Here is a 23,449-nt window from a genome sequence, read left to right as displayed (position 1 = left end):
TCTCTCTCTTCTCTCTCTCTCTCTCTCTCTCTCTCTCTCTCTCTCTCTCTCTCTCTCTCTAAAACCCGGAGCCCCGCCCCGCGCCCCTAGCTTTTGGTTGGGGATGGAGGGGAGGAGGAAGGGAGCCCAGGGCGCACTGGGGAGCAGGCGAGGGAATCCCTCTCCCTCCACGTCACCCGAATGCGAGGAAACCCGCACTCGCGTCCTCTAACGCAAATGACCATCTTTGGCAACGTGCGCCAATGGAACAGACCAAGGGCGCTGCGCCCCAGGGGGGTGGAGGAGTTCGGCGAGAACGCGGACGGCCTCGGCGCCCCCATAGTGCGAGGGCCGCGCTCTCCCACCCTCCCCGCCTCCCGCCTTCCTCGCGCGGGGTGTGCGGCTGGCGTCAGCGCGACCGCGAGCGAGGCCGGGAGGGGAGCGCCGCCTCCTCCCCTCCCCTCCCGCGCCTCTTCCTCCTCCTCCTCCTCCTCCTCCTTGTCCCGGGCCTCCTCCCCCGCTGCCTCGAGCGCTCCTCCCAGCAAGGTGGAGTCTAAGGTTGACGTGAGTGGATCCACATGGTGCGGGGCTGGAGAATAAAGAGTGTGGAGTTGAACTCGTGCCATTGTAGTGACTCATCTCGGGCAGAGCGCAGGGGCTCGGAGCGAGACAGTGAGCGGCGCTCGGCAGGGACAAGAGAGAGAGAGAGAGAGAGAGCGCGCGCAAGAAAGGGGGAAGAGGGGAGGGCGAAGCGAGGCGAGAAGCGCCTGGAGCCGGCACGGGGTGCTGGTCACTGCGACGCGGAGCCACGTCCCTTTCAGCACTGCTCAGCCTAGAACCCCACGGGCGCTGTCCCACCGGCACCATCGGGGCCGCTGGACCGGCGCTCACCGCCTTGTCCTAAGTCAAGTGTCCGAGACGCCGGGAAACTCAGGCGGCGAGTTGGCCACAGGAAGTTTATTCTCGGGCTCCTTTTCTAAAAGGAGGAAACAGAAGTTTCTCCCAACCGGCAGCTTTTCTTTTTCGCCTTTTTGGCGCCCTGAGAGATCGGGGAGGGAGTCCCCGAGAGCTGCCAGGCGACACCCGCGGGGCTCCTAGTCTTTTCGCGTTGCCCATTTTTCTCCAGCCCGTGGGTCCCGGCAGAGCTCCGGCTGCGCGCGGGGGCGGAAGGGCGCGCGCAGGGGAGGGACCGAGGGACGCGCCGACTTTTTAGAGGGAGGGACCCGGTGGACAACCGGTTCCGCGGAGCTTGCAGAGCAGAAACGAAGTACGGTGCGTGGCGATCGGGGGGTCACTTCCCGAGTGTCGCTGCCTCCTGTCTGCCTGGGTTAGGGGACATCCCGGGAGCGAAAAGCCCAGCCCGCGGCCGGGCCGGTGGACCAGCGAGCGCGCAGCAGACTGTGCGCGGCCGCGGCGAGGGCGGGGAAGAAAACCACCCTGTTTCCTCTCCGGCCCCCACCGCGGATCATGTACCAGGATTATCCCGGGAACTTTGACACCTCGTCCCGGGGCAGCAGCGGCTCTCCTGCGCACGCCGAGTCCTACTCCAGCGGTGGCGGCGGCCAGCAGGTACGTGCGGGCCGAGTGCACCTGGCGGCGCAGGCAGACTCCTACCTTCTTCTTGCTCCCACTGCCTCCACCCCCAACCTCCTTTTTCCCCCCCTTTCCTAGCCAGGCTAGAAAAATATTTCACCGCTGTAAGTTGTGGGTTTCTTTTTCTTTTCCTGTTCCGCCCTACCCACCCTCCACTTTTCTCTCTTTCTTTCTTTCTTTCTTTCTTTCTTTCTTTCTTTCTTTCTTTCTTTCTTTCTTTTTTAGCAAGTGAAGAGTGGGCTTGAAGAGCCAACGACACCCTCTCCCCCTTTTCTTACTTAATTTTCCAGAAAAGCTCTTGAAATTACAGGTCCCCTCCTCCGGGAAGCCTGTTGCCTCCTTCCGACTCGCTCTCCCTCCCTTTTCACGTTCCTCTTTCTAGGTAGTGGATAGGCAAGAAAAATTTTGCGCCCCCTAAGCCCCTCCCAGCCGTCAAGGACCCTACGGGGGAAGGCTTTAATCCTTTCTTCTTCTGTTATTCTTCGGTCTTAGCTGTTTTTTTGAAAGGGATTGGGGACTCAAAAACAAAGCTGGGCTCCTTCAAGTGATTGTGAGTGAGGACAAGGGTTGCCCCTGGGAATTAGGTGCGAAGGTCAGGAAGGAAGAAACTGGCTTTGATTGGCTCTTGACACCTCCTGTGACACCCCCCCTCCAGCTTCCGGTAAGGGTTGGGCAGGAGCCTGTACTTCCCCGGAGCAGAACCTTGAGGGGCTTGGGGATACCTGGGGCAAAGAAGCTGTCTGAGAGAAGTGGGAGAAAGAGAAACATCACTTGGGCTCCTGAGTGGTTTTAAAAGTAGAAAAACATCTCTTTCTAAAGCAGCCAGACTGGTTTGCACTGAAGGATTGTGCCTGTAATCTGTGCCTTTGTAGGTACCAGACAGGTATTGGTGGGGCGGTGGGGGACCTGACTTTTGTCGCAGGAACCACATACACGATCTTGTGAGGGAATTGCATGAACTCAAAAGGTCCTCTGCCACCTGAAGCCCACCCCGGCCAGCATCTGGGAGTTCCTAGCCAAGCTGGCCGCAGCCAGAGTTACTCCATAAGCCAATGGCTGTGGCCTTGACTTTGACCTCTAGAAGTCAACCAGGTAGGAGGTCAGAGGTCTTGCAGGGAAGGGTGAACTGATCTGGGAAATATAATAAAAACATGGCTTTCTTTGTAGTCTGACAAGAGGGGCATCTCTCTCAAAGTAATGTTCCGTGTCTGGGGAGTCCTTCCAGATGGCTTTTCTGTGTCTAGCTCCTCCCAACCCACTAAGCACCCACTGTAGACAGCCTAGTCTGAGCATTGGGGGTCCAGTCAGTGGACCCTTACTACCTAACACCCAAACCATGCCTGAGAAGTAGTTGCTTACGTTTGTATCCCACTACATTTGGTGTTTTGGGTTGAACCCAAACATCACTCATTAATGGGTTTAGAGCCCTTTATACCTGTTGTCCCCTACTTTCCAATCCAATCACCCCACCCCATGTACCTCTCCATCCCAGCCAACATAGAAGCTTTGCGTTTCTGTTTCTTCCACGCATGAGACCAAGGCAGTAAGCACTGACATAGTACAATCCCCCTGCCTGGCTCTGCTCAGACTCTGGGGCCTGGATGGGAAGTCAGACCGGACATCAGTGCCCCGACTGAATAATCTGTGTCACTAGGGCTTTGAGCCCAGGATGTGAGGGAGGCAATTCCCTGTTTTGGAAGCAAATCAGACAGGAAACCGATGCTCGGATGAAGGAAGAGAGCTCCGTCCAGCAGTGTGTAATGGGGCCTCATTACCCAAGCAAAAAGCAGCTGTTGGCTAATTCCTAGCATGCTGTAACACATGAGGATTTTGCAATTAGCAGCAACCAGTGCATGGGATTCTCAGGTATAGCTGACTATTCTGTTCAGCCTTATGAGCAAGAAGTCTTTCAAACCAGAGGGATTGGCAAGGTAATGCCACTTAAGCCAACTCTCAGCCTTGTTGGGGCAGTGGGTAAGAGATGAGGCACAGGGGAGGGCTCCCCCTCCCTGATCTGGCCTTCTATAAAACTGTTCTGTGATCCCAGTGCTTGGCTCTGCTTTTGTTACTTTCCAAGTCCGTGCTGCTCCCCCACCCACTCTGGGCTCAAGGTAACTTTATTACATGCCAGATAAAGTCTAATCAGCTCTGCTCCCAGCCCTCTACATGGGGAAGCTTTCCTGGCTGTTAGTGGCCAGGCCTTCCTCCTTTATGACTGCACAGTGGACCAATCCAATCAGTGGAACTACTTGGGAGAAGTTCCTGGTTTTCCCTTGGGCAATGGATACTACTCCCCCCCCCCCCGCTCTCCTTGTTTGTGGGGTCCTGTATCCATAAATATGTGAGGTCCCCCCCCATAAATTTGCTGCCTGGCACTCCCCCTCCCCCTGCCATCTAGCTTCATAAGGTCTTAGTACTGAGTCTTAGTACTAAGTACTTAGTATTTTCCCACTGACCTGTGGGGTGGGAGGCAGACAGCTCTTTGTTAAGACCTCTGCTTGTGTCTATGGCAGGAACTCGAAACATGAAAAGTATTTCCTGTTGTAGCTATAATCTCAATCTCAAAGGTTGTCATTTCAATGTAATTTGTTGGAGATAGTTGGATGCACCTCTCCCTCCTGGAGTGTGCTTTGTTGTTGTGATTTTTCTTTTTCCTGGGACAACACCTCCAAATATATGCTGTGCCTTGCTCCTTGACTGTTACGGTTTCAAGGCCCTGGCATTACGCAATCCAGCCAGTTACACAAACATAGGTCATTTCATAACTTGTTTTCTTCAGCCAGGCCCCCTTCAAATGAAAAACAAAACAAAACAAGACACGGAACTTTTCCAAGGCGACTATCTGTTCTGACGACATGTGAGAGTAAATCAAGGGCATTTCCTTCTGGATCAGGGACCATCAGGCTGACTTTTCCCCCTGCCACATTCTTCCAATAGGTATACGTGAGTATGCGCGTGCGTGCGCGCACACACACACACACACACACACACACACACACACACACAAAATTCCCCAGAGTGAACTGTTGCCAACTGTACCAGGCTGGGACATTCCTCACATCAAACAACTTTTACCAGAAATGACTGTGATTTCCCAAGTCAGCCTCAACTGTGCCCCTCTAGTGCCCCCTACAGGACATTTTGGAAGAACTATCCTGAGAATGTATTTTTCCAGTCTCAAGAATGTTAAACTTCGTTAGTTTTCCAAATTCTTAGAATTTTTCTTCTTATTTAAGGCAAACAAATGTCATATATTGAACAATAACTAACTACAAATGACTTGAATTAAAACTGAGTTTCTTTTTAAGAAAAAAAATCTATTTTTTTTAAAAATAAAGCCCAGTTGGAATAAAAGAGTGCTTTTTTTCTTATTCATGAGTCCCTCCCCACCCCCCCACCCCCCCACCCCCACCCCATAGTGTTTTCAAATACCCAAGGATTGTTTTCTCCATCTGCTTGTGTGGGGAATGTTGGGGAAGGGAGAGATGCAAATTGGTGGTCTTTCTCTCTTTGTTTTTTTGTGATCTTACAGATGTTGTAGATTTGGACCATGCAGTGTTATCCCAGGAATGTATCTGTCCCACGGATTCCTCCTGGAGGAGGTGGCCAGTTTCTCACCACCATGGGGTGAAATAGCAGTCATAAATGGTCCGAGAGGCAGCTGAATTTTCCTTTCCAAAACCCTGAGTACATTTCCATTATTGTATTTTTGCCTGTCTTATTATTCACACTGAATATAAAATTTGAGGGCTTGAGGTGTTTTTTCTGTGTGTGTGTTTGTTTTTTCTTACTACAAACACACCAGAGCCTACACACCTAAATCACATAAACCATCATCATCGCCGCCACCTCCTCCCTTGCTGGACTATATGCTTAGTTGAATGCTGAGGCTGCCGGACTCAAAGGGGTTGCAATACTGAGTTTTTGTTTTGTTTTTTATTGTTTTCAGTGCATTTAGAAAATTCTCCCTGCCAACAAATCTTCCCTTGAATGGTGAATTTGATATTTGAAAATTACCAAAAGGTCTTTGGAATTAAGTCTGACACATGAAGTCTGAATGGGCAGACCTGTGAGACCGACCCCAAGTCTTGTTGGTCTCAGTCTCCAGAGTCCATTGGAAAGATGTCCCCCCATTCAGAGCTCATAAAATGGCCCCTTGCCGACAGCATCTTTGTGTTTATGCCTTGGACATTTTTTCCTTAGTTACACAGATTCTGATTTATGTGTTGAAAGGGAAAAAATTATCCTCACTGCTAGGTGGATGTGGTTTGTCTCTATTGTGTGTTGAGTTGTGACCTCAGCAGATCAAATAATGTCAGCTGTTCTGATTGAGGTCTACATATCTGTCCCAGTCCTGCTTGGTAACAAAGCTGACTCAGCCTTGACAAGTGGCCGATGTCTCCAGGCTTCCTTTCCAGCTGTTCTTTAAGAGGTGACAGACCACCTGCCCTCCCATGGGAGCAGGTTGCTGTCTCGGTCGTGTCTCTTATGATTGGAGTCCCGACAAGAATCAAGAAAGACATGGACTGGGGGTGGGCAACCCTGGTCTGATTGACTGTAGAGCTCAGAGGATGAGTGGGAGGAGGGATCTTCTCATTCAGGAGTGGGACTCTCACCAGAAAGAGCAGGGGACCCGAGAGACCTGGGGATAACCCTCAAGGGGGGCTCTGCCCCTCATTTCTCTCTGTTTCTTGCTTTCCTTCATCCGGGCAGTGAAGTGCCAGAGGCTAGAGCAGCAATTTCCATTGTGACATAAATGGTTTTTCCTTAGAGGAGAAGGGCCAGAGGTCACGGTGACGGCGTGACGGCAGAGGCGTTGGAAGGCCCTGGGTTCACTGAACACACACGTGCCTGACGTTGGTGTTGGGCCTAAGAAGCGTGAAGAGAACATGCCTTTTACCCCCCTCTCTCCCCAGCTGGGGTGTTGGATTTCCCTAGTCGAGGCTACAGAAAGGAGATAGGCCAGTTCCTTCCTAGATGGCCTGCCTGTCTGCCTAGCAGGTTACAGGGTCCACAGGTTCATGTGTTGCATAATTGGGGTCCAAGAAGGACCTGCCCAAGAGGACGGGCCAAGAACAGCAAGCCTGAGCTCTGTTTAAATTCTGCCTGCCTGCTCAGGACTGTGGGAGACCCTTTATTTTAGCCTAAGCGGAAGGTGATCTAAACTCTTGTTCTGAGACTGTTCAGCAAAACTACTAGGTGTGACTCTCTCTAGACCCAAGGCCTCCTTGTTGAGTCCCGAAAGGCTGTTCTCCAAGTCAGCAGCCTCTGGGCTGTGAGACTTCTCTGGCTGAGTCGGTGCACACCGGCGAGCGAGCAGCCCATGCCCCTCAAGCACAGGATGCTGCTGGTTAACACTGAAGCCCCCAATCCCCAAAGACACACAACTCAGCTTGCAAGGATTTGAACTTTTGCTCAGGGTGTGGGCATTCAAGTTAGTGAACGACTTCCATCCCCTTGGCTTCCTGGATGAGAGGGGCACCTCTCTTTTTGTTTGTTTATTTGATTGGTTGGTTGGTTTTTGCTTACCTCCTACCTGAGCCTAGGAGACCAAACTGTCTTTGTAGGTGAAGTTTATTGAGCCCAGGGATTCTCATGTATTCCCTCCTGATGCCCCTGCTGTAGTGGAGGAACAGAGTTGCACCACAGAAGGTATGGCCCAGAAAGCTTAAGAGATCACCAGATTTGTCTCTGGGAGGTCTGCAGGGGCCATTTGTCCTTTTATAGACATTTACCCAAAAGTTGACAGGGAGACACAGTATTTCTAAGGACTTAGAAGCTCTGCCAGGCTGGAATGCCATATAGCCACTCAACATTTCAGCCCTATCCCCAAAGGAAGAGCTTTCTAGGGGCTTGTATCCCAGGAGAACTTGGTCCCTGGTTATCTTTCACATTCTTCTCCCACACCCCAACCCCCAGCACTGCCATACAATCTCCGGCGCTGTCGCAACATTGCCCTGCAGCCTGAAAGCTGACTTGGTTTCTTTCTCTTCAGTGTGAACTCCTTCATGGGAATCATGACTCCATGTCCCTTTTATGGGACATTTGGGTCATTCTTCGACTGTTGGCATAGGAAGAGAGCCTGTTAGTCAGGCTCACCTCTGAGACCACAGACTCTTAGCCTTATCTCCTCTCTCTTATCCCAATGCCATTCTCTGAATAACACCTTTGGAGTTAAGACAAGATCCATCTGCCAGATCTAGTTGAAACTTTTGTGCCGTCTCTCCAAGAGGCTCCTTTGGAGACAAAAGCCTTCTTTATCAGGGCTTAGTCCCCTCTGGGGACAGGACATTGTTTTTCTTGCAGTTTGGAGCGGGCATGTTATCCAGATGGCTTACCCTCTGTCTGAAACAAGGTGTACACTCGATTCAGAGGCAGTCATTACCTCCCGCCTTGTTTTTATTGCCACTTTGTTTTGTCTAGACCAAGCCATCGCTGTAAGGAATCTGGCTGGTGTCTATGGGAAACTGTATGAGCACTGAGGGCCCGAGAGGAGCTGGGAGGCTCCTGCCCATCCCAGAGGAATCTCAGTCTCCAGTTCGCTTTGGGTTGCCCGCTCCCTTCCCCAAGCCTAAAACTGGCACACTGTTGTTCTTTGGAATGATGCTTTCCTAAAAAGAGAGCTGGCAACTGCCCCCAAGGAGGAAATGGTCACGTGAGGCCATTGTCCTGGGTACCCCTTATATCTAAGGACCTGTCTTGGAGATGAACAGTAGAATGCAAAGTTGGGTGTTCCCAAAAGTAAGAAGCTGGCAACTCTCCCAGGAGCCTATACAGTGTCCACAGACAACTCTCCCAGGAGCTAGCCTATACAGTGTACACAGACATACATTATGGGGTGATGTGATGCTGATGGCGGCGGCGGCGGTAATGGTGACGATTTGTAGTGCCTTCCGTTTGTTTGGGGCAATGTTTTCCTGCCCCAGTTGCATGTTATAATAGAATCTCCTTGGAGTCTGAAAAAGTATCCATAATAGAACTCCACCCCTGAACAATTATTTTAGACTCTAATGGTGGTGCTCCAACATTGGTGAGTTTTACAAGCTCCTCAGAACATTCTTAGCCAGTGCTTTGCAGTCCGTGATTACAGTAGCTGTGGCTTTAATCCCTGAAACAATGCAGGAAGTTCAGAATCAACATGTTCTCTTTTGTCTTAGAATTGAGTCCTCAGTGACTGGCTCAGGGCAGAGCCCTCATACCTCCTCTAGTAGCCCCAGAGAAACACACACCTGATTCACACGAAATGTGCCCCCTTTCCTCTCTCCCTCCCTCTCAGAACTAAAGACTGAACCTAGGGCCTTGTGCATGCTAAGTAAGTCATCTAGTCTCTTTTATATTTTGAGACGAGGGTATCATAGAGTTGTCTAGGCTGGTCTTGAACTCATTTTGTAGCTCAGAAAGGCCTTGGATTTTTTTCTTATTCTTCTGCTTTAGCCTCTAAGCATAGCTGGGATTTATAATCTTGAATCACCAAGCCCAGCATAGCTGTTTCTTTAAAGTCAACTCTTGGTTCTGAAACAAAACCAACCCTACTTACCTTAGCCTTCAATAGTATAACTGAACTGGCTAGACTGGCCACAAGCCACTGTACTGGGCAACCTCCTGATAAAATCCCAGAATCCATTGCACTGGGCAGCTTTCCTGTTCTTCCACACAGACTGGAGTCAGGCGGTGGCAGGATGGTATGTGAGGATGGTCTGTCAGCTCTGTCAATTACGGTGTGTACGTGTGTGTGTGTGTGTGTGTGTGTGTGTGTGTGTGTGTGTGTGTTTGTACGCTTCACTTTACTTCATACTAGGACCTATGATGTTATCAGCAGGGATAAATACTGCAAATGTGGTCACTTCCAATTTTTCTAGTTTTGGTCGCTCTGACTGGACCAGGCAGAGGCTATGATAGCTCCTGGCTTAATGACAGTAGGATTTCCTTTTGAGCGGAACCAGTCTATGGGACCTCCTTGGTGAGAGGGCAGGCTTGAAGGAATCCTTAGCACAGGGTGGACTCTAGGTAGCACTTGGGGCTGGGTTCTGAGGAAGAAAAAATGCTAGAGAAATCTTTGGTGCTGTGTGGAGAGGCTCCTGTCCTGGCCGTGTTGAACGGTGTTTGGGTTCTGATCTTACTGCTTTGTAAAGCCTTGGCTAAGTGGCTTGACTTCTCTCCGACGGCTGCAGCCTTTGAGTGGAAGGTAATATAGTACTGACCTCAGAGGGAGAATCGGTCAGGGAATCTCGGCAAGACATTAACATGGTGTCTGTCATTCTGGAAGCGATAGCTATTATGACTGTCACTTTACCCATGTCACCTGAGGATGGGTTTTGGACTGGGAACTTTTGCCTCTCTCACTCTCCAGGAGCTGTCCTGGAGAAGAGTCATGGCCACCTGTTGGCTGCCGTCCTGGCAGGAGGGATAAATTCTAAAGGGAGACACTTGTGTCTCTCCATTTGGGTGTCAGGCCACTGAGACAATGTTCCCCAAGAAACTGGATTTGTCTCAGGAATCTCATGCTGAGAGAAGGAAAGGGTCTTCACACAGTAGGACAGCCTGTCAGAGTACCTGGCAGGATAGACTGGAGGCTGTGGTGATGGGCAGGGCCATGTCCTGACTGGGGCTACTCAGCTAAGCATCCCTTTGCCCTCTATGTAAGCATCAACCTTATGTCCTGATCCCGAAGATGGACTGGAGGAGAGGGGTCACTGGGCCTCTCTGTTCCTTTACTTAATATGGTCATGTAGAATAAACCTCCCTTCTCTGTTTTTCTTTTACTGTTTAATTGACCAACTGGGGTGGGTGCGGAGCCTACCTAGTTAGGGCTACTGGGGCCCAGGCTCTGACCTATCAGCTCCAGTAACAGAGTAGCTGAGGGGCTGATCCATTGTGCTTTGATGCTGTATCTTAAATCTAAGGCGTCCCATATCCCACAGAGCTCTGCAACATGGTCCTGATGTAAATTAAGAGACAAAGGGAAACCTCTGAGCTGCCAGCACCAAAGTGTTCCCTCGGACACATCTGTGAGCCCAGGAAGATAGATGTGTCTATGGTAGAGTTAGACACAACATGTCTGCCTCAAGCAAGATGTCAGTGAAGGGGCAGGGTCAAGGGCAGCAATAGGAAGTATGGTTGCAAAGTCAGGCTCACGGGCCATGGTCCCATCCACTGATAAACAGAGAGGTGAGGACTGGGCCTTCTCAACTTGACCTTGATCTGATAGGCTTTAAGGTGCATCATGAATTCCTTGGAAAGCGACAAGCTGACACAGTATACATGTAGTGATCTCTCTTGATCTACCGGTGTGCAAATCTCCAAGAAACATGTCCTGAGCTGGTACCCTGGGGAATAATTGGTAGATGACTCAGAGGCCCAGGAGGCCACATTGAAACATCCTGAAGATATGTACCCTGGAGGGCTGCAGGGTAAACGTGAGCCGCTCAGCCTCGAAAGTGTCCTGGAAGTCACTTGGGAGACGGCTGCATCCTCCCTGAGTCCCTGAGAATGTTTGGCTAGGTGGCACTTTTCTAGGGAAGGCCACCTGGGTCCTCATCTTGCTGTCAAGCCTTAACCTCAAAGCCTACAATGCTTGGCCTCACTCTGGCTCAGCTTGTCCTAGTCTGCCATTTCTTGGCTCGGGGTCATGTCTTTCTCCTTGTTTCAGAAGTTCCGGGTAGATATGCCTGGCTCGGGCAGTGCCTTCATCCCCACAATCAACGCCATCACCACCAGCCAGGACCTGCAGTGGATGGTACAGCCCACAGTGATTACCTCCATGTCCAATCCCTATCCACGCTCACATCCCTACAGTCCCCTGCCAGGCCTGGCTTCAGTCCCTGGGCACATGGCTCTCCCCAGACCTGGAGTGATCAAGACCATCGGTACCACCGTGGGCCGCAGAAGGAGAGATGAGCAGGTAAGCCTCTAGCCGGGGGAGAGGAGCCACGTTGGTAGGTGGGGAGGAGAGGGGCTCATGAACATGGAGTGTTCTGTTGGTGCTTGAGGGAGATCTTGACTGGGGGAACACCTTGTAGGTGGGAAGTATCAGGGAATGGAAACTCTCATGGCTTCCTATAGTAGTAGTACCTGTCCTGGGTCTTAGTGGGGAACCACTGAGGGAGTGCCATAGGACAGAGCTATGAGCACCCATGTGACTTTGCATTCTTCCTCGGTGTCTCAGGCCTTTAGAGCAAAGCTGCAGCCCTCTCCGGTTCCTGGACTGTACACTCCAGAAATATAGGGACCCAGGGGCCTGAGGAGTTCACTCAGCTCTGGGGAGTAGGGACAGGGGTAGAGGTCACACATGAGGGTTTGCTTGGTTTTCCTCCTCAAGCTCAGCTTTGAGAGAGAACTGAGTTGAGGGAGAATATAGGCCTTCAAAGATCTCATCCGTCTCCCACCATAGACAATGCCCCCGAGACCCGGGCTGTCTTGACTGAACTCCGTTCTCAGTGCTCTTCCCACAAGGCCACAGTGAGCCGAGAGATGGGTAAAGTGTAAAGCTAGCAGCAGGAGATTCACGTTCTCCTTTTCAAATGTGCATCTGGTGAGACTTTCCCATTAAGTGTGCAAGCCGTCCCCCACTCCTGCCTGTTTCCACTCCGGGACCCCAGTGTCCCAGTACCAGTAAACATGGCTTCCTGTGCATAGTGAGGGACTCAGAGCCCACAGACCCAAATATGCCCGGAGTTACTGGGCTGACCTCTCCACTCCAAGAGGCTGGAGGCTCCCTCCTCAGCAACTTTGCCCTCCAGAAGACAACGTAGGAGCTCATGGCCAATAATCCATGCTGACATTGGGGCCCCAGTGAAGGGCTCCCAAGGGCTATGGGTAGTGGACACTGCAGTCCAGTTGCATGGGTGTGGGAAGCTACAGGCCCCTTCTGTGGGCTTCCCCTTGTCACAGTTACAGGTGACATAGCAGTGACAGCACTGCCCTTTGTAGTTGTACCTTCCCAAGCTGAAGCCATGACCGTTGGATCAAACCATCATACTGCCGACAGGTCAGATTGTTCTACGATATACATGATCCTGAGTGACAGCCAGACCCCTGTGGGCTGCGAGGACATTGAAGCGTGTTCTTTCTCTGTTGGGTCTGCCTCACACTACAGTCAGAAGTTTACACCTGGAAGGGGCATTGAGGACTGCACCTCCAAACTTTTCCCCTGAACCCAGCTCATAGATAAAGAAGCTGAGACCTAGAGAGAAGGCCCCAGGGTTACACAGGGTTAGTAGCAGAGACTGGGGTCCATCATTTTGACCTTCAGTTGGGTGTTTGTGACACCATATCATCTAGATGTGCTTCAAGACCAGCCATCTGGACACATCCTTCCTCTTGTGGCAGGGAGAGAGAGAGAGAGAGAGAAAGTCAGAGGACCACTAACCATATTAGAATCTCTTCCATACCAGCCACATTCTAGAGCCTTGACGCTTGGGTTCCTGGCCCTAGGGTCCTGTCTGTGACTTGTTCCCACTCCCACCTCTGTTTCTACCCTAAGACTTGTCGCAAGAGTCGGCTTGGTGCCTCATGACCTCCTCCAGAGCCTGCCCAGGAGGCTCCCCTGAGCCTAGGGTGGGGAGGGCGTGTGTGGCTTGTGGGTGGGTCCCTGGTGATGTTAACAACACTGAGGCTGTAACCACGTTGATCTCACCACCCCAGAACATTTCCTATGTCGCAGTACCCACAGTTGCCTCACACCTCCCCAGACAGGGAGAGACATCTAAGGCTGAACGTTACAGAGGTGGGAGGAAGGTCTGCTGGGGATCAAGCTCAGTGGTTTTAATTTAATTTAATTTTAATTTTCTCCAGCAGTAAAGGCTGTGGTGGGGGAGAGAGTTGTGGGAGAGGGGGCTGTGAAGAGACCTCAACCCAAGACTACCACAGGGCCACAGACTTTCTTGGTAACTAACTTTGTAAGCCTTGGACCAAGACAGGTTTGGGGACAACAAGTGATCGGGTCATCTCAGTGTAGATAAAATGGCCTTGGCCTCTTTCATTACAGCCACCCAGGGTGGCAGGGAGCATCCTACTGGCCCTGATCTGGGCCCAGCTAGCAAACATGACTTGTTGCTTGTGGTGGGGTCTGTAACTAGATAACTTCCTTCTATGGGATGGCCTGGGCTTTTCTCCCCATGGGTCCCTGAAGGCAGAACTCAGGCCCTGTCATACTTAGAATCTTTTAGGCCCGCAGCTGAGCATAGGCACACAGTAGGTATGCATCAGTGTCTGGTGGCTGACAGGAGGGTCTTCCCTTCTTTACCCTGCCTTGTGCTTTGGCCCTTGGCCCTCTCCTTGGTTCTGTGTGTGACCAAGTCTCTGACCAGTTCTGAGGCAGGAGCCAGTTCCTAATCTCTCTGCAGGGGGTCTTCTTGTAGTGTACAGATCAGCCACAACGCTTAGACTGTTGTGTCACATAGAAGGTCACTGTCATGTAAGCAGAAAAGGTGCACAGTGAGGCTTTTATGCCCAGGCTGCTCTTTTCCTCTTGTCCAGCCTAGCACTGTTAGGCTCCTAGGTGTCCCTGGCGTCTCCCTGTAAGGAACAGCCACTCTTGGCAGAGGGAGTTGGGGACAGAGTGGTACCGGTGGCCCTCCAGCTGGTGACAGAACATCAGAGCATGCCTCCTCCATGTGTGCGTCTTACCTGTTCAGAGACTATGCATGATCACAGGCGGGCCGTGAGGCTTGTGGAGCAGCTGACAGAGGAGGAGGAGGAGGATGATGAGGAGGAAGAGAAGGGGGAGGAGGAGGAGGAGGAGGAGGAGGAGGAGGAGGAGGAGGAGAAGAAGAAGAAGAAGGGTAATTAGCCAGCTTTGGAGGAAGCAGGTGAGGCCAGGCCTGGCTTGCTGAAGGGATCTGCCCTAGCTGAGGCTCCAAATCAGAGCTGACAGACAAATGCTGCCCTGATGCAGGGCCCAGAATCCCTCATCCACTCTTGACCTGCTGTCCCTTTAAATATACAATACCACCTTCCAGGGCAGATCCAGCGACAGGCTGCCTGGAGGGAGCCTGCAGTAGGGGCCCCATGCCCTGGGACCTCTGAACTTGGTGACACTCCTCTCTCTATCCCTCCCCAGTTCTAAAAGAGCAGGTTACATTCCTTAAAGTACAGCTTTTAAAAAATGCTGCGATCCATTCGTACTGTTCTGACCGTGACTCTTGGCCTCTCTAGCTGTCTCCGGAGGAGGAGGAGAAGCGTCGAATCCGGAGGGAGAGAAACAAGCTAGCTGCGGCCAAGTGTCGGAACCGTCGCCGTGAGCTGACAGAGAAGCTGCAGGCGGTGAGGAGCTGGGTGTGCAGCGGGAGCACTCTGGGTGGGCCGGGAGCTGGGGTGAGTCCGGAGAGATGGAACATCCTTTCTTTTCCTTTAAGGACATGGGTCGACGTTATGCTAAGTGAGAGGGTACTGGTGGGAGAGAATGGGTAGAGGAATGAATGAATGAGAGTTGGCCTTCGCCATGAGTGTGAGCCTGGAGAGGAGAAGCCCCCTCCAGGCCAGTACATTTTCTCACATCAGTACCTGAGTGCACTCTGTCCTCAGACCCACTGGGGCCTCCCCATGCGCCTTCTTAGGGTTCCAGTTGCCCCATGCCCAAGGCAGCCCAGCCTGGCTGAAGAACCCTGGTTTGAGTAGGGTGGGAGCGAGCGTCCTCATGCAGATGGGTCACCTGTTAGTTGCATTACGTTTTCTTGGAGTTTTTGCATACCTTTCATTGGCAGGAAGGTTTCCCATCTTTACTGTGAGCAGAGAGTTTCATCTGTCCTTGTGAGTCACTTTCCCATGCTCCCTAATTGCCCAGACCTGGGGACCCATGCTCCTTGTAAGCTTTTCCTGACCAGTGTCACGTAACTGCCTTCTGTGTCCGGCTAAAGGAAGGGCTGAGCATCTGGTAGAGGAAGACCCAAGCCGGTGCTGACTCCTGGGATAGAATGCTTTCAAAGTGAAAGGAGATGAGCTGGAAGATTGTCATCTGCCTAGTAGAGAGATTTAGAATGTATTTAATCCATGTACAGTTTATCTGCTTTAAACTGTTTCCTTCAGGCCCCAGTACCAACTTTTGGGCACATTCAGTAGAATATGTACTTGGTGAGTCCCATGATCCCTGTAGCCATGGCCTATGGGGCTGTCAGAGTAGGGCTGGGGGCTGGGGGCTGGGGTTGGAACTCCTTCCTCCCAGATGAGGCAGATCGGGAGTGATCAGTCCACCGTGGGAGTCTCCCTCATCAAGGCCCTCCACGGCTAAGCATTCTCTCATACTTCATATTTTGGGGAGCTGGACCTTTTGTGACTCCCTGAGGGCATCCCTCACCACCAGCCCAGAACATCTCCTCCTCCGAGTCCTCCCTACTGTCCTCCCTCTTCCCAGAAGTCTCACACCTACCTCCCCGCTCTGAGGCACATCCTCCACAGGAACCTCTGACGTTCATCAGACCCTTGAGACAGATGGAAACTTTTTTTCTTCACTCGGGAATACACCATAGTGTGCTTAATGAAGCTCTTACCTGTATCTCCGCATGTGTGAATGGGAATCTTCATTAGAGAAAAAGTGGGGAGGAGACTGGTGACCCGTACGTCCCCTCCCACCCCACCCCCACCACTCTGATCCACAGGCACTGACAGCTGCTCTGTCTTTGTATTAAGGAGGGAGCTGAGGCCTCCGTGGGTGACCTTGGCATCCCCACGGGCTCTCACAGCCTGCCACCTCTCTATTGGGCACATACTAGAGCTAAATGTGTTCCTTGGAGTCTCTGGTTTAGGGAGCTTCAGAAGCTAAAGAGAGAGAAGATCCAGCAGGAATGGCCTGGGCATTTATTACGAGCCAAGTGCTGTCTGTTCCAGTCCTGTCCCTTGGGGGTAGAGGGTTGTCATGGGGGTCTGCTCTTATGCCACTCAGGCTGTGTGCGCTGGTGGGCTGAGATAGTAGAGGAGAATTGAGTGGAGTCTTCCTTTGGCTATGAATATCCCAGTCTACCCTGTGGCACCACAAGGGTTGAATGTAGTAGCATGCAAATGGTGGAGTCACATGCCCTGGGATTCAAACCTGGGCAACTGCTAGCTCTGTAACTTTGAGCAGACCAAACTTCTCTGAACCTTGGTTTCCTCCTCTTCAAAACGGGTGGATGATAACATCTGCTTTCAGAAACTTCTGGAGGGTTAAATGAGATTATCTGTGAAATATGTGACCTAGTGACAGGCATGAAGTAAGCGCTCAGTTACAGCAGCTCCAGATGTTAATTCACCTGCTGGACAAGTCCACTTTGATCCTTCAGAGCCACCATGTGACTCACATCCAGTTAACTCTCTGGTCAGGTGTGTGAGAAGCTTGTGGTAGGTCTCCCGAGGACACCTCAGATCTCCCTTTCATGCCTCGACTGGGCTCATCCCTCAAGTCAGCCTGTAGGCTTCTGTCCCTCACACCCTTCTTTCCCCTTGCAGGAGACCGAGGAGCTGGAAGAGGAGAAGTCTGGGCTGCAGAAAGAGATTGCTGAGCTGCAGAAGGAGAAGGAGAAGCTGGAGTTCATGCTGGTGGCTCACGGCCCTGTGTGCAAAATCAGCCCTGAGGAACGCCGATCGCCCCCCACCTCCGGGCTGCAGTCCTTGCGCGGTACGGGCAGCGCCGTTGGCCCTGTGGTGGTGAAGCAGGAGCCTCCAGAAGAGGACAGCCCCTCTTCCTCAGCAGGGATGGACAAGACCCAGCGCTCTGTCATCAAACCCATCAGCATCGCTGGGGGTGGTTTCTACGGGGAAGAGCCTCTGCACACCCCCATCGTGGTGACCTCCACGCCTGCCATCACTCCTGGCACTTCAAACCTCGTCTTCACCTACCCCAATGTCCTGGAGCAGGAGTCGCCCGCTTCGCCCTCAGAGTCTTGCTCCAAGGCTCACCGCAGAAGCAGTAGCAGTGGGGACCAGTCATCAGACTCCTTGAACTCCCCCACACTTCTAGCCCTGTAACCCTGTGCTCCTCTGGCCAGCTCTGGAGGAATCCTCATCCATCATTACCACACCCTTCCCAGGGACCAGCACCTTTAAGCACTCCAGGGCCTTGAGGGCAAAAGGGGCCCCTGACTCTGGGGACCCACCCGGTGGGACTTAGTGGTGAGACACTGGTTGATCTCTTAGAAGCCCTGGGACACGCCCTCCCTCATTCATCTTGCAATGGAATCCTCTTTCTTGAGAAGCCTCAGAGAACTTGGTTTGTGGACTCCTAGGAGCGCACGTCTCCCCTGCTTCTGAAGCCCCGCCCCCCGGAGCTGGTCCTGATGGTTCCTGTCCCTTTGTTATTCGTTGTCTCTGGAGTGACAGTGTCCTTTCCTGCCCCCCCCCCCAAGCATGCTCAGTGCCTTTTGGTTTCCCCCCCTTCCCCTAGCTTCAGTTTTGCTCCCTCTGGGTTTTTATGAGATTTGCCATGACATTTCATCGGGGTAGTCCAGATAGTAAAGCGCTTTTATTTCTGGGGAAGCAGGTGACTCTTCCACTGGGGTGGAAAGGGCACCCACTGTGTCCTGAAGGGGCAGTCAAAGTGCAATAGTATTGAACCTTCCCTCCCTACACACCCAGTGCGCTGTTGTTACAGACCACGGGCTCCCCGAGCTGCCATCACTGGGAGCTGCCATCACTGGGATGCGCCAAGGACCTTTCCTCCCCAGACTCGGAGATGCACATCTCTTTGAGGATCGACTTGGCCAGAAAACAGGGTGTGAGTGCGACAACAGGGGCACTGGTTGGGTTTGCCAAACGTCTAATTACCAAGCCAGGATTTGTGCCAACAAAGCCGCATGGCTGTCCCAGTGAGCTTCCTTTCACCTGTCTTGAGCTGGGCATCTCTTTAATTACTGCCTCTGCCCCTGCCCCTTCTCTCTAGACTTGGGAAGTACTCCTTCCTAGAAGCCACACATCACTCCAAGGCCCAGCTGGGCACTGCTCATCCCCAACTCTCATAGTGACACCACTTGTGACGTGGGGTCTGGGTAGAGATGGTTTCTGGCAGTGGCAGCACAGCAGCCCCGGGTGCCTATCCTCCCCTGGCTGCTCTCCTATCAGTGAGGTGCAGGAGCCGCCCTCTGCTCTCAGTGGTCTCTGCTACTGATGAATCCAGTGGGTTTCCTTTCATAATCCCCTGGCCCACTCCGGAGTGACCCCCCGACCCTGCAGGCCCACCCTCCGGGAGCCGCTGGTCTTCACCAGTTTTGCTAGGGCTTTGAGTGTCTATTCGGTTCTTATCAAAGCTAGCGTGTATTCTTTTCCACTACGGAAGAGCCATCGCTCTCAAGGGTGTCCCAGCCTCCAGCAAGGGCACAGCCTTGTCCCCTGCCTTTCTCTCCCTTTGTCCCCACTGTATGTTGACACAAGTATGGAAGTGGAGCCTGGTCAGAACTGGTTTCTAGTGCTAATGCTCTGACCTAGTATTTCTGCTCGAGATCACTGTCCAGCCGTATAAAGCCCTGTTATTCGAGTCAAGCGTATCCCCATTTTTGAGAGGAAAGGGGCACCTTCACAGACCGATGCCTTTCTTACCCCAAGTTCCCATGTTCCCATAAACACTTACATGCATGCAGAAACACACAGGACATGGGGGCCATGTGGGATGCATGCTCAGCCTAGCAGAGCTGAAAGGAGCAGGCTTGGCTTGGTAGAGAGGGAGCAGAAAGGAGATCATCTGGATGTGTCCTTTCCAGTACGCCTTGGCTCTAACTGCTGCTCTTCCAGAGCCTCCGGGGCAGGGGAGTGCTCCACAAGGTAACCACAAGGTTTGCTGGCTTCATAGCCCTAGAAGCAGAAGAGAGTGGAGCCAGCGGAGCCGGGACTGTAGGAGTTGGGCAGTCTCAGTTGAGAAGCGTTATCACCTCAAGCAGAGTGGGAGCTCTCTCCCTCACGCCTGTGGGGATTTCTGAAATGAAGCTAGCTGCTTCCTGTTCTCGTCCTTCCCAAAGCCCCTTTCTGCCCATAGCAGGTCACAGGCCTGTGACTCGGTACCCTGGCTGGACACTGCTGAGACTCCAAGTCTGGCTTTCGGTTCAGGTTTCATCTGTGTTGACATCGGGGCCAGAAAACACAGCCAGCTAACTGGGCCTCTGAGGTCACCTTCTCTTCCGGCCTGCTTGCTTTGTCCTACAGGACTTCTTGGCTTTTCCAAAGACAGAGATTTCGGGGGGGGGGGAGGGGGGGGCGAATCTACCTAAACTGTGGATGTGACCTCAGCTCGCTTCCTTCTGACCCACTGTCCAAGTTGGGTCACAAACATGTCACTCATGCATGCCTGCACTACAGAGTCAGGTGCCCGGCTTGCTGGCTTGCTGTCCTTCCCTACCTCCAGGTCAGGGAGCAGCTGCAGTGAGGGTGGGGGAGGTGAGGGCTTTGTGCTCGTAGACACACATGTGTCCTCCGTTGTCATGAACTTGGGCTGGACTGTGAGCAGCTCTGGGTTAGTACAGAGCAGGCAATCCTTAATCAGCTAGCACGAAATAGTCCTGTTGTGACCGCCAGGCTTCTGTGGGAACAGTCCTTCTCTGGCTGGCTAGCTAGGCACAGCTATGGCACTGGAAAGAGTAGAGCCCAGGTGAAGCTTTGGAAATTTTGGGAGCTAACACCAAGCAACTGGTTCCGTGGGGGAAGTTTTTAGGGAGCTCAGACTGCTGCCTTCATAGGCAAAGTGTACCCATGGTGTCCAGTCATGGGAGCGTTTCAAGGCCAACAGGAAGCAGAACCTGGAGCTTTCTCTGGCTTTAGGAAGAGAGCCCTGTTTGCTTCCACTTAACTCCCAGTGGAAGAGGGGCAGGCACGTCCAAAGCATCTGGTCTCATTTCCCCACTTTCCCGAGAGACCAAAAGTGTTCCTTGAGATGTCAACATTTGTCTTTCACAGTGACTTCCTTCCCTGAGCAGACATTCATGTGGCTTCGTTGGGGAGGAAAAGAATAAGCACCTACTGTGTGCCAGGCACTATGAGGCACTTTTATATTTATCCTCTTTTAAGGTAGGACTAAGGGTTCATCTCCTTCCAGAAGGCCCCCAAGTAATGGCTAAACAAGAGCACTTGGGGACAAGAGGGCTTTCTTCAGAGACTCCCAGGTGGGAGTGCCTCTAGTCTGGTGGTCCTCGAAGACTCGAAGACTCCTCCACAGCGGCATCGGCATCGGCCCATCCCAGGCTCCTCCCTCCTCAGACTCCTCCTACCTGGCTTGTGCTCCTCAGGTGGCTGAAGGGACCACCTTAGTTCTCATAGAAATTGTGGACCAACAGGATATGTGTTGTGTATAACTTTCTTTTTAAACTATAAGTAAAGGGTCCTGCAGCATTGTGCTTGTGTTATCTTCAAGCCAGCATCTCACTATTTATTGACAGGTGTGTGTGTGTGTGTGTGTGTTTCTGTGTGTGCACATATGTGTATGTGTGTGCACACATGTGCGTGTGTGTGTTCATGTGTGTGCATGCTTGTGTCTTTCCACAGCTTTTTTTTTTTAAAGGATCATCCTACTGCTAAGTTGGTGTCTTCTTGCTTCTAGTGTTTCGGCCATGCCTCACCAAATGTCTGTAATGATCCAGTACTCACAACATGTTCAGGAGGAGCTGGGTCAGATTTTGACAGAGGGTATGGGAAGGGAAAGGGGAGAAGAAATTGACATTTATTTTATTATTTATTTTAAATGTTTACATTTCTTTGTGTTGTTCCAAGCCTGAATAGAAACAGAGAGCATTAATGCACTCCATCCCCTCTCCTGTCTCTGGCTCTCTCTCCCCCACTTGTTCTAACTTAGGATAACGATCTCTATTTTGTTTGTTTCTCAAGTGATTTGTGGACTCGTGCTGTATAAACTGTATTAAAAAGGCTCTGTTTTTAAAGATCAATTGTCATCCCTGTGGAGACAGTGGCTGCTAAGAAATCTACATTGTGAGAGAAGACAATGAAAGACCCTGGCCCTGTCTCTCAAAACTTAACCTTTCTCTGTATGATTTAAAAATATTCCATCTATTTTACTTTGTGGTTACTTGATTTTGAGGAAGAAAATATTCAACTTTGTATAAAGACTAGGTATCAGGTTTCTTTCGCAGTGGGAGTTGTATATATCGTATTTTGGTATTGAGTAGAGACTCAAGCTTTATGCATCTGTATTTGGTATATGTCAATGACGTGGAGTGAAATTTGCTATTAGATCCTGGAGGCAAATGGGTTGTATAAGGTTTTATGGCTCGGTGGGGAATTTAATTTCCTTTCTGGGCACCTTTTGTCCCCTATTTTTAAAGTTAACGGTGAAACTGCCCTAGAAGGGTCGCTCTAGTTGAACTCTCCAGGCAGGACCTTATGCTCAGAAATCTTTGTATAGTTTTAAATTTTTGAGGAGTATCTCTGCTCGGAAGCATCTGTGGTGGTGTGATGTGTTGTTCTGTGTACTGTATGTGACACAAGCCTACAGGATTTGCACTAAGAAAAGCTTGGTAGGAGCTTGCTGCTATGGAGGAAAGAACATATTAAAACTTATTTCCCTCGGGTTTGTTCTCGTTTTATGTTTTTGTTGTTGTTGTTTTGTTAGCTTTCCTACTTCCACTGAGTAGCATTTTGTAGAATAAAATTAATTAAGATCAAAGAGCTTGTGATGGTTCCTTCCCCATTGCCACCTTCCCCTCTGTCCAATTATTTCTGATTCTTCTGTTCCTTTCTGCCTTTTTACCTTGTCGGTGAAGTTGGGAAGAGGGGGCTTATCTCAACCTCGGGTTGCTGGGACAGTTCCTCATGACCTTCCCGTCTTTGCCTTTCTGATCTTAGCATCACCCCTCTCCATCCTGGGTCAGGACCCAGTTCTCAGCCATCTGCCAAGGGGGTTGATCCAGTCAAAGTTAAGGATGTTTTGCTGGGACAGGTTAACTCTGGAAGCCCCAAAATCATCAAAGGACCAATTAAGTGTATTGTAAGATTGTCATGGTCAAACAGATGGAAGGCAGAAAGGAGCCCTGACAACAAGGCATGCAAACACACGGACAGGAGCATCTCCAGACTCTGGAAAGTCACAGGTTGTCAAGAGTGGGAAGTTCAGCCATGGCAGAGCAGGCCCGTTGTTCTGTAGACCAGGAAACCCGAGGGACTGAGGAGGGTCTTGCAACATGTGCCTTCCTCTCCATCCTGGTGGCCTCAGAGTCAAAGCTATCATAAGTTAATGTCCACAGTGCATGACAGTGGTTTATTTATTATTTATTAGTAAAATAGCCCTAAAAATAATGTCATTTGCTCTGCTTGTTACATAGCCATTCTTTGGAGCTCTAGACTGGGAGTTAGAAGCACCTTGAGTCCTATACCTGCCTCTACTAACTGATGGAGAAAGCCTCAGGTTTCTTCCCTGGGTATGTGGGGGAGGGGCGATGATCTTAGGGAAGAGACACCTACTTAGGAGGGCTTAGACAAGGTAACGCTAGCCCCTCCCCTCCGCCTCCTTGGCAGTGGGCTCATGGTGTAGAGGAATAAGGCTGGGCTCACTGTACCTCTTTTACCTGAATGGACAGGGAAACAAATTCAGATAGAGCCTGAGGTGTTTCCATGATACCTGTAAAGTCATATTTCCTTGGGTAAATATGAAGGGGACAGCTGCCCAGACTGTTCCCCAGAGCTATGTTCTCTAGGCTATGAGGATGACACGGGGAGACACGTGATGATGTCTCCCTCTCATGTCTGGGTACCTCCATACATTCTCCATCTTCCAGTAACACCTCACAATCCCTACCTCTTTACCCACATGGCAATTAGAGATGTTGATGATTGACAGGCAATTATTACATGGCGTCATATGCTTCTTTGTATGGCTGTAAATGTTTTAACATCCAGACAGCCAGTTAGGCTTTTATTGGGAAAAAGAAAGAAGGAAGGAAAGGAAGGAAGGAAGGAAGGAAGGAAGGAAGGAAGG

General features: G+C 51.3%; 1 protein-coding gene across 1 annotated transcript; it reads left to right on the top strand.

The window, feature by feature from the left end:
* The first annotated feature begins 573 nt into the window (after window positions 1-573).
* On the top strand, window positions 574-22,136 carry Fosl2 (FOS like 2, AP-1 transcription factor subunit). The gene is made up of 4 exons (XM_021201930.2): window positions 574-1,548; window positions 11,222-11,473; window positions 14,728-14,835; window positions 16,993-22,136. The coding sequence occupies exons 1-4, from the start codon at window positions 1,447-1,449 to the stop codon at window positions 17,509-17,511; spliced, it is 981 nt and encodes a 326-aa protein (XP_021057589.1). The 5' UTR covers window positions 574-1,446; the 3' UTR covers window positions 17,512-22,136.
* The last annotated feature ends 1,313 nt before the right edge of the window (window positions 22,137-23,449 follow it).

This window comes from Mus pahari, chromosome 7, assembly GCF_900095145.1.
Source record: "Mus pahari chromosome 7, PAHARI_EIJ_v1.1, whole genome shotgun sequence".
NCBI lineage: Eukaryota > Metazoa > Chordata > Mammalia > Rodentia > Muridae > Mus > Mus pahari.
Note: the sequence above shows the minus strand (reverse complement) of the source record. Positions and strands in the feature narration are given on the sequence as shown.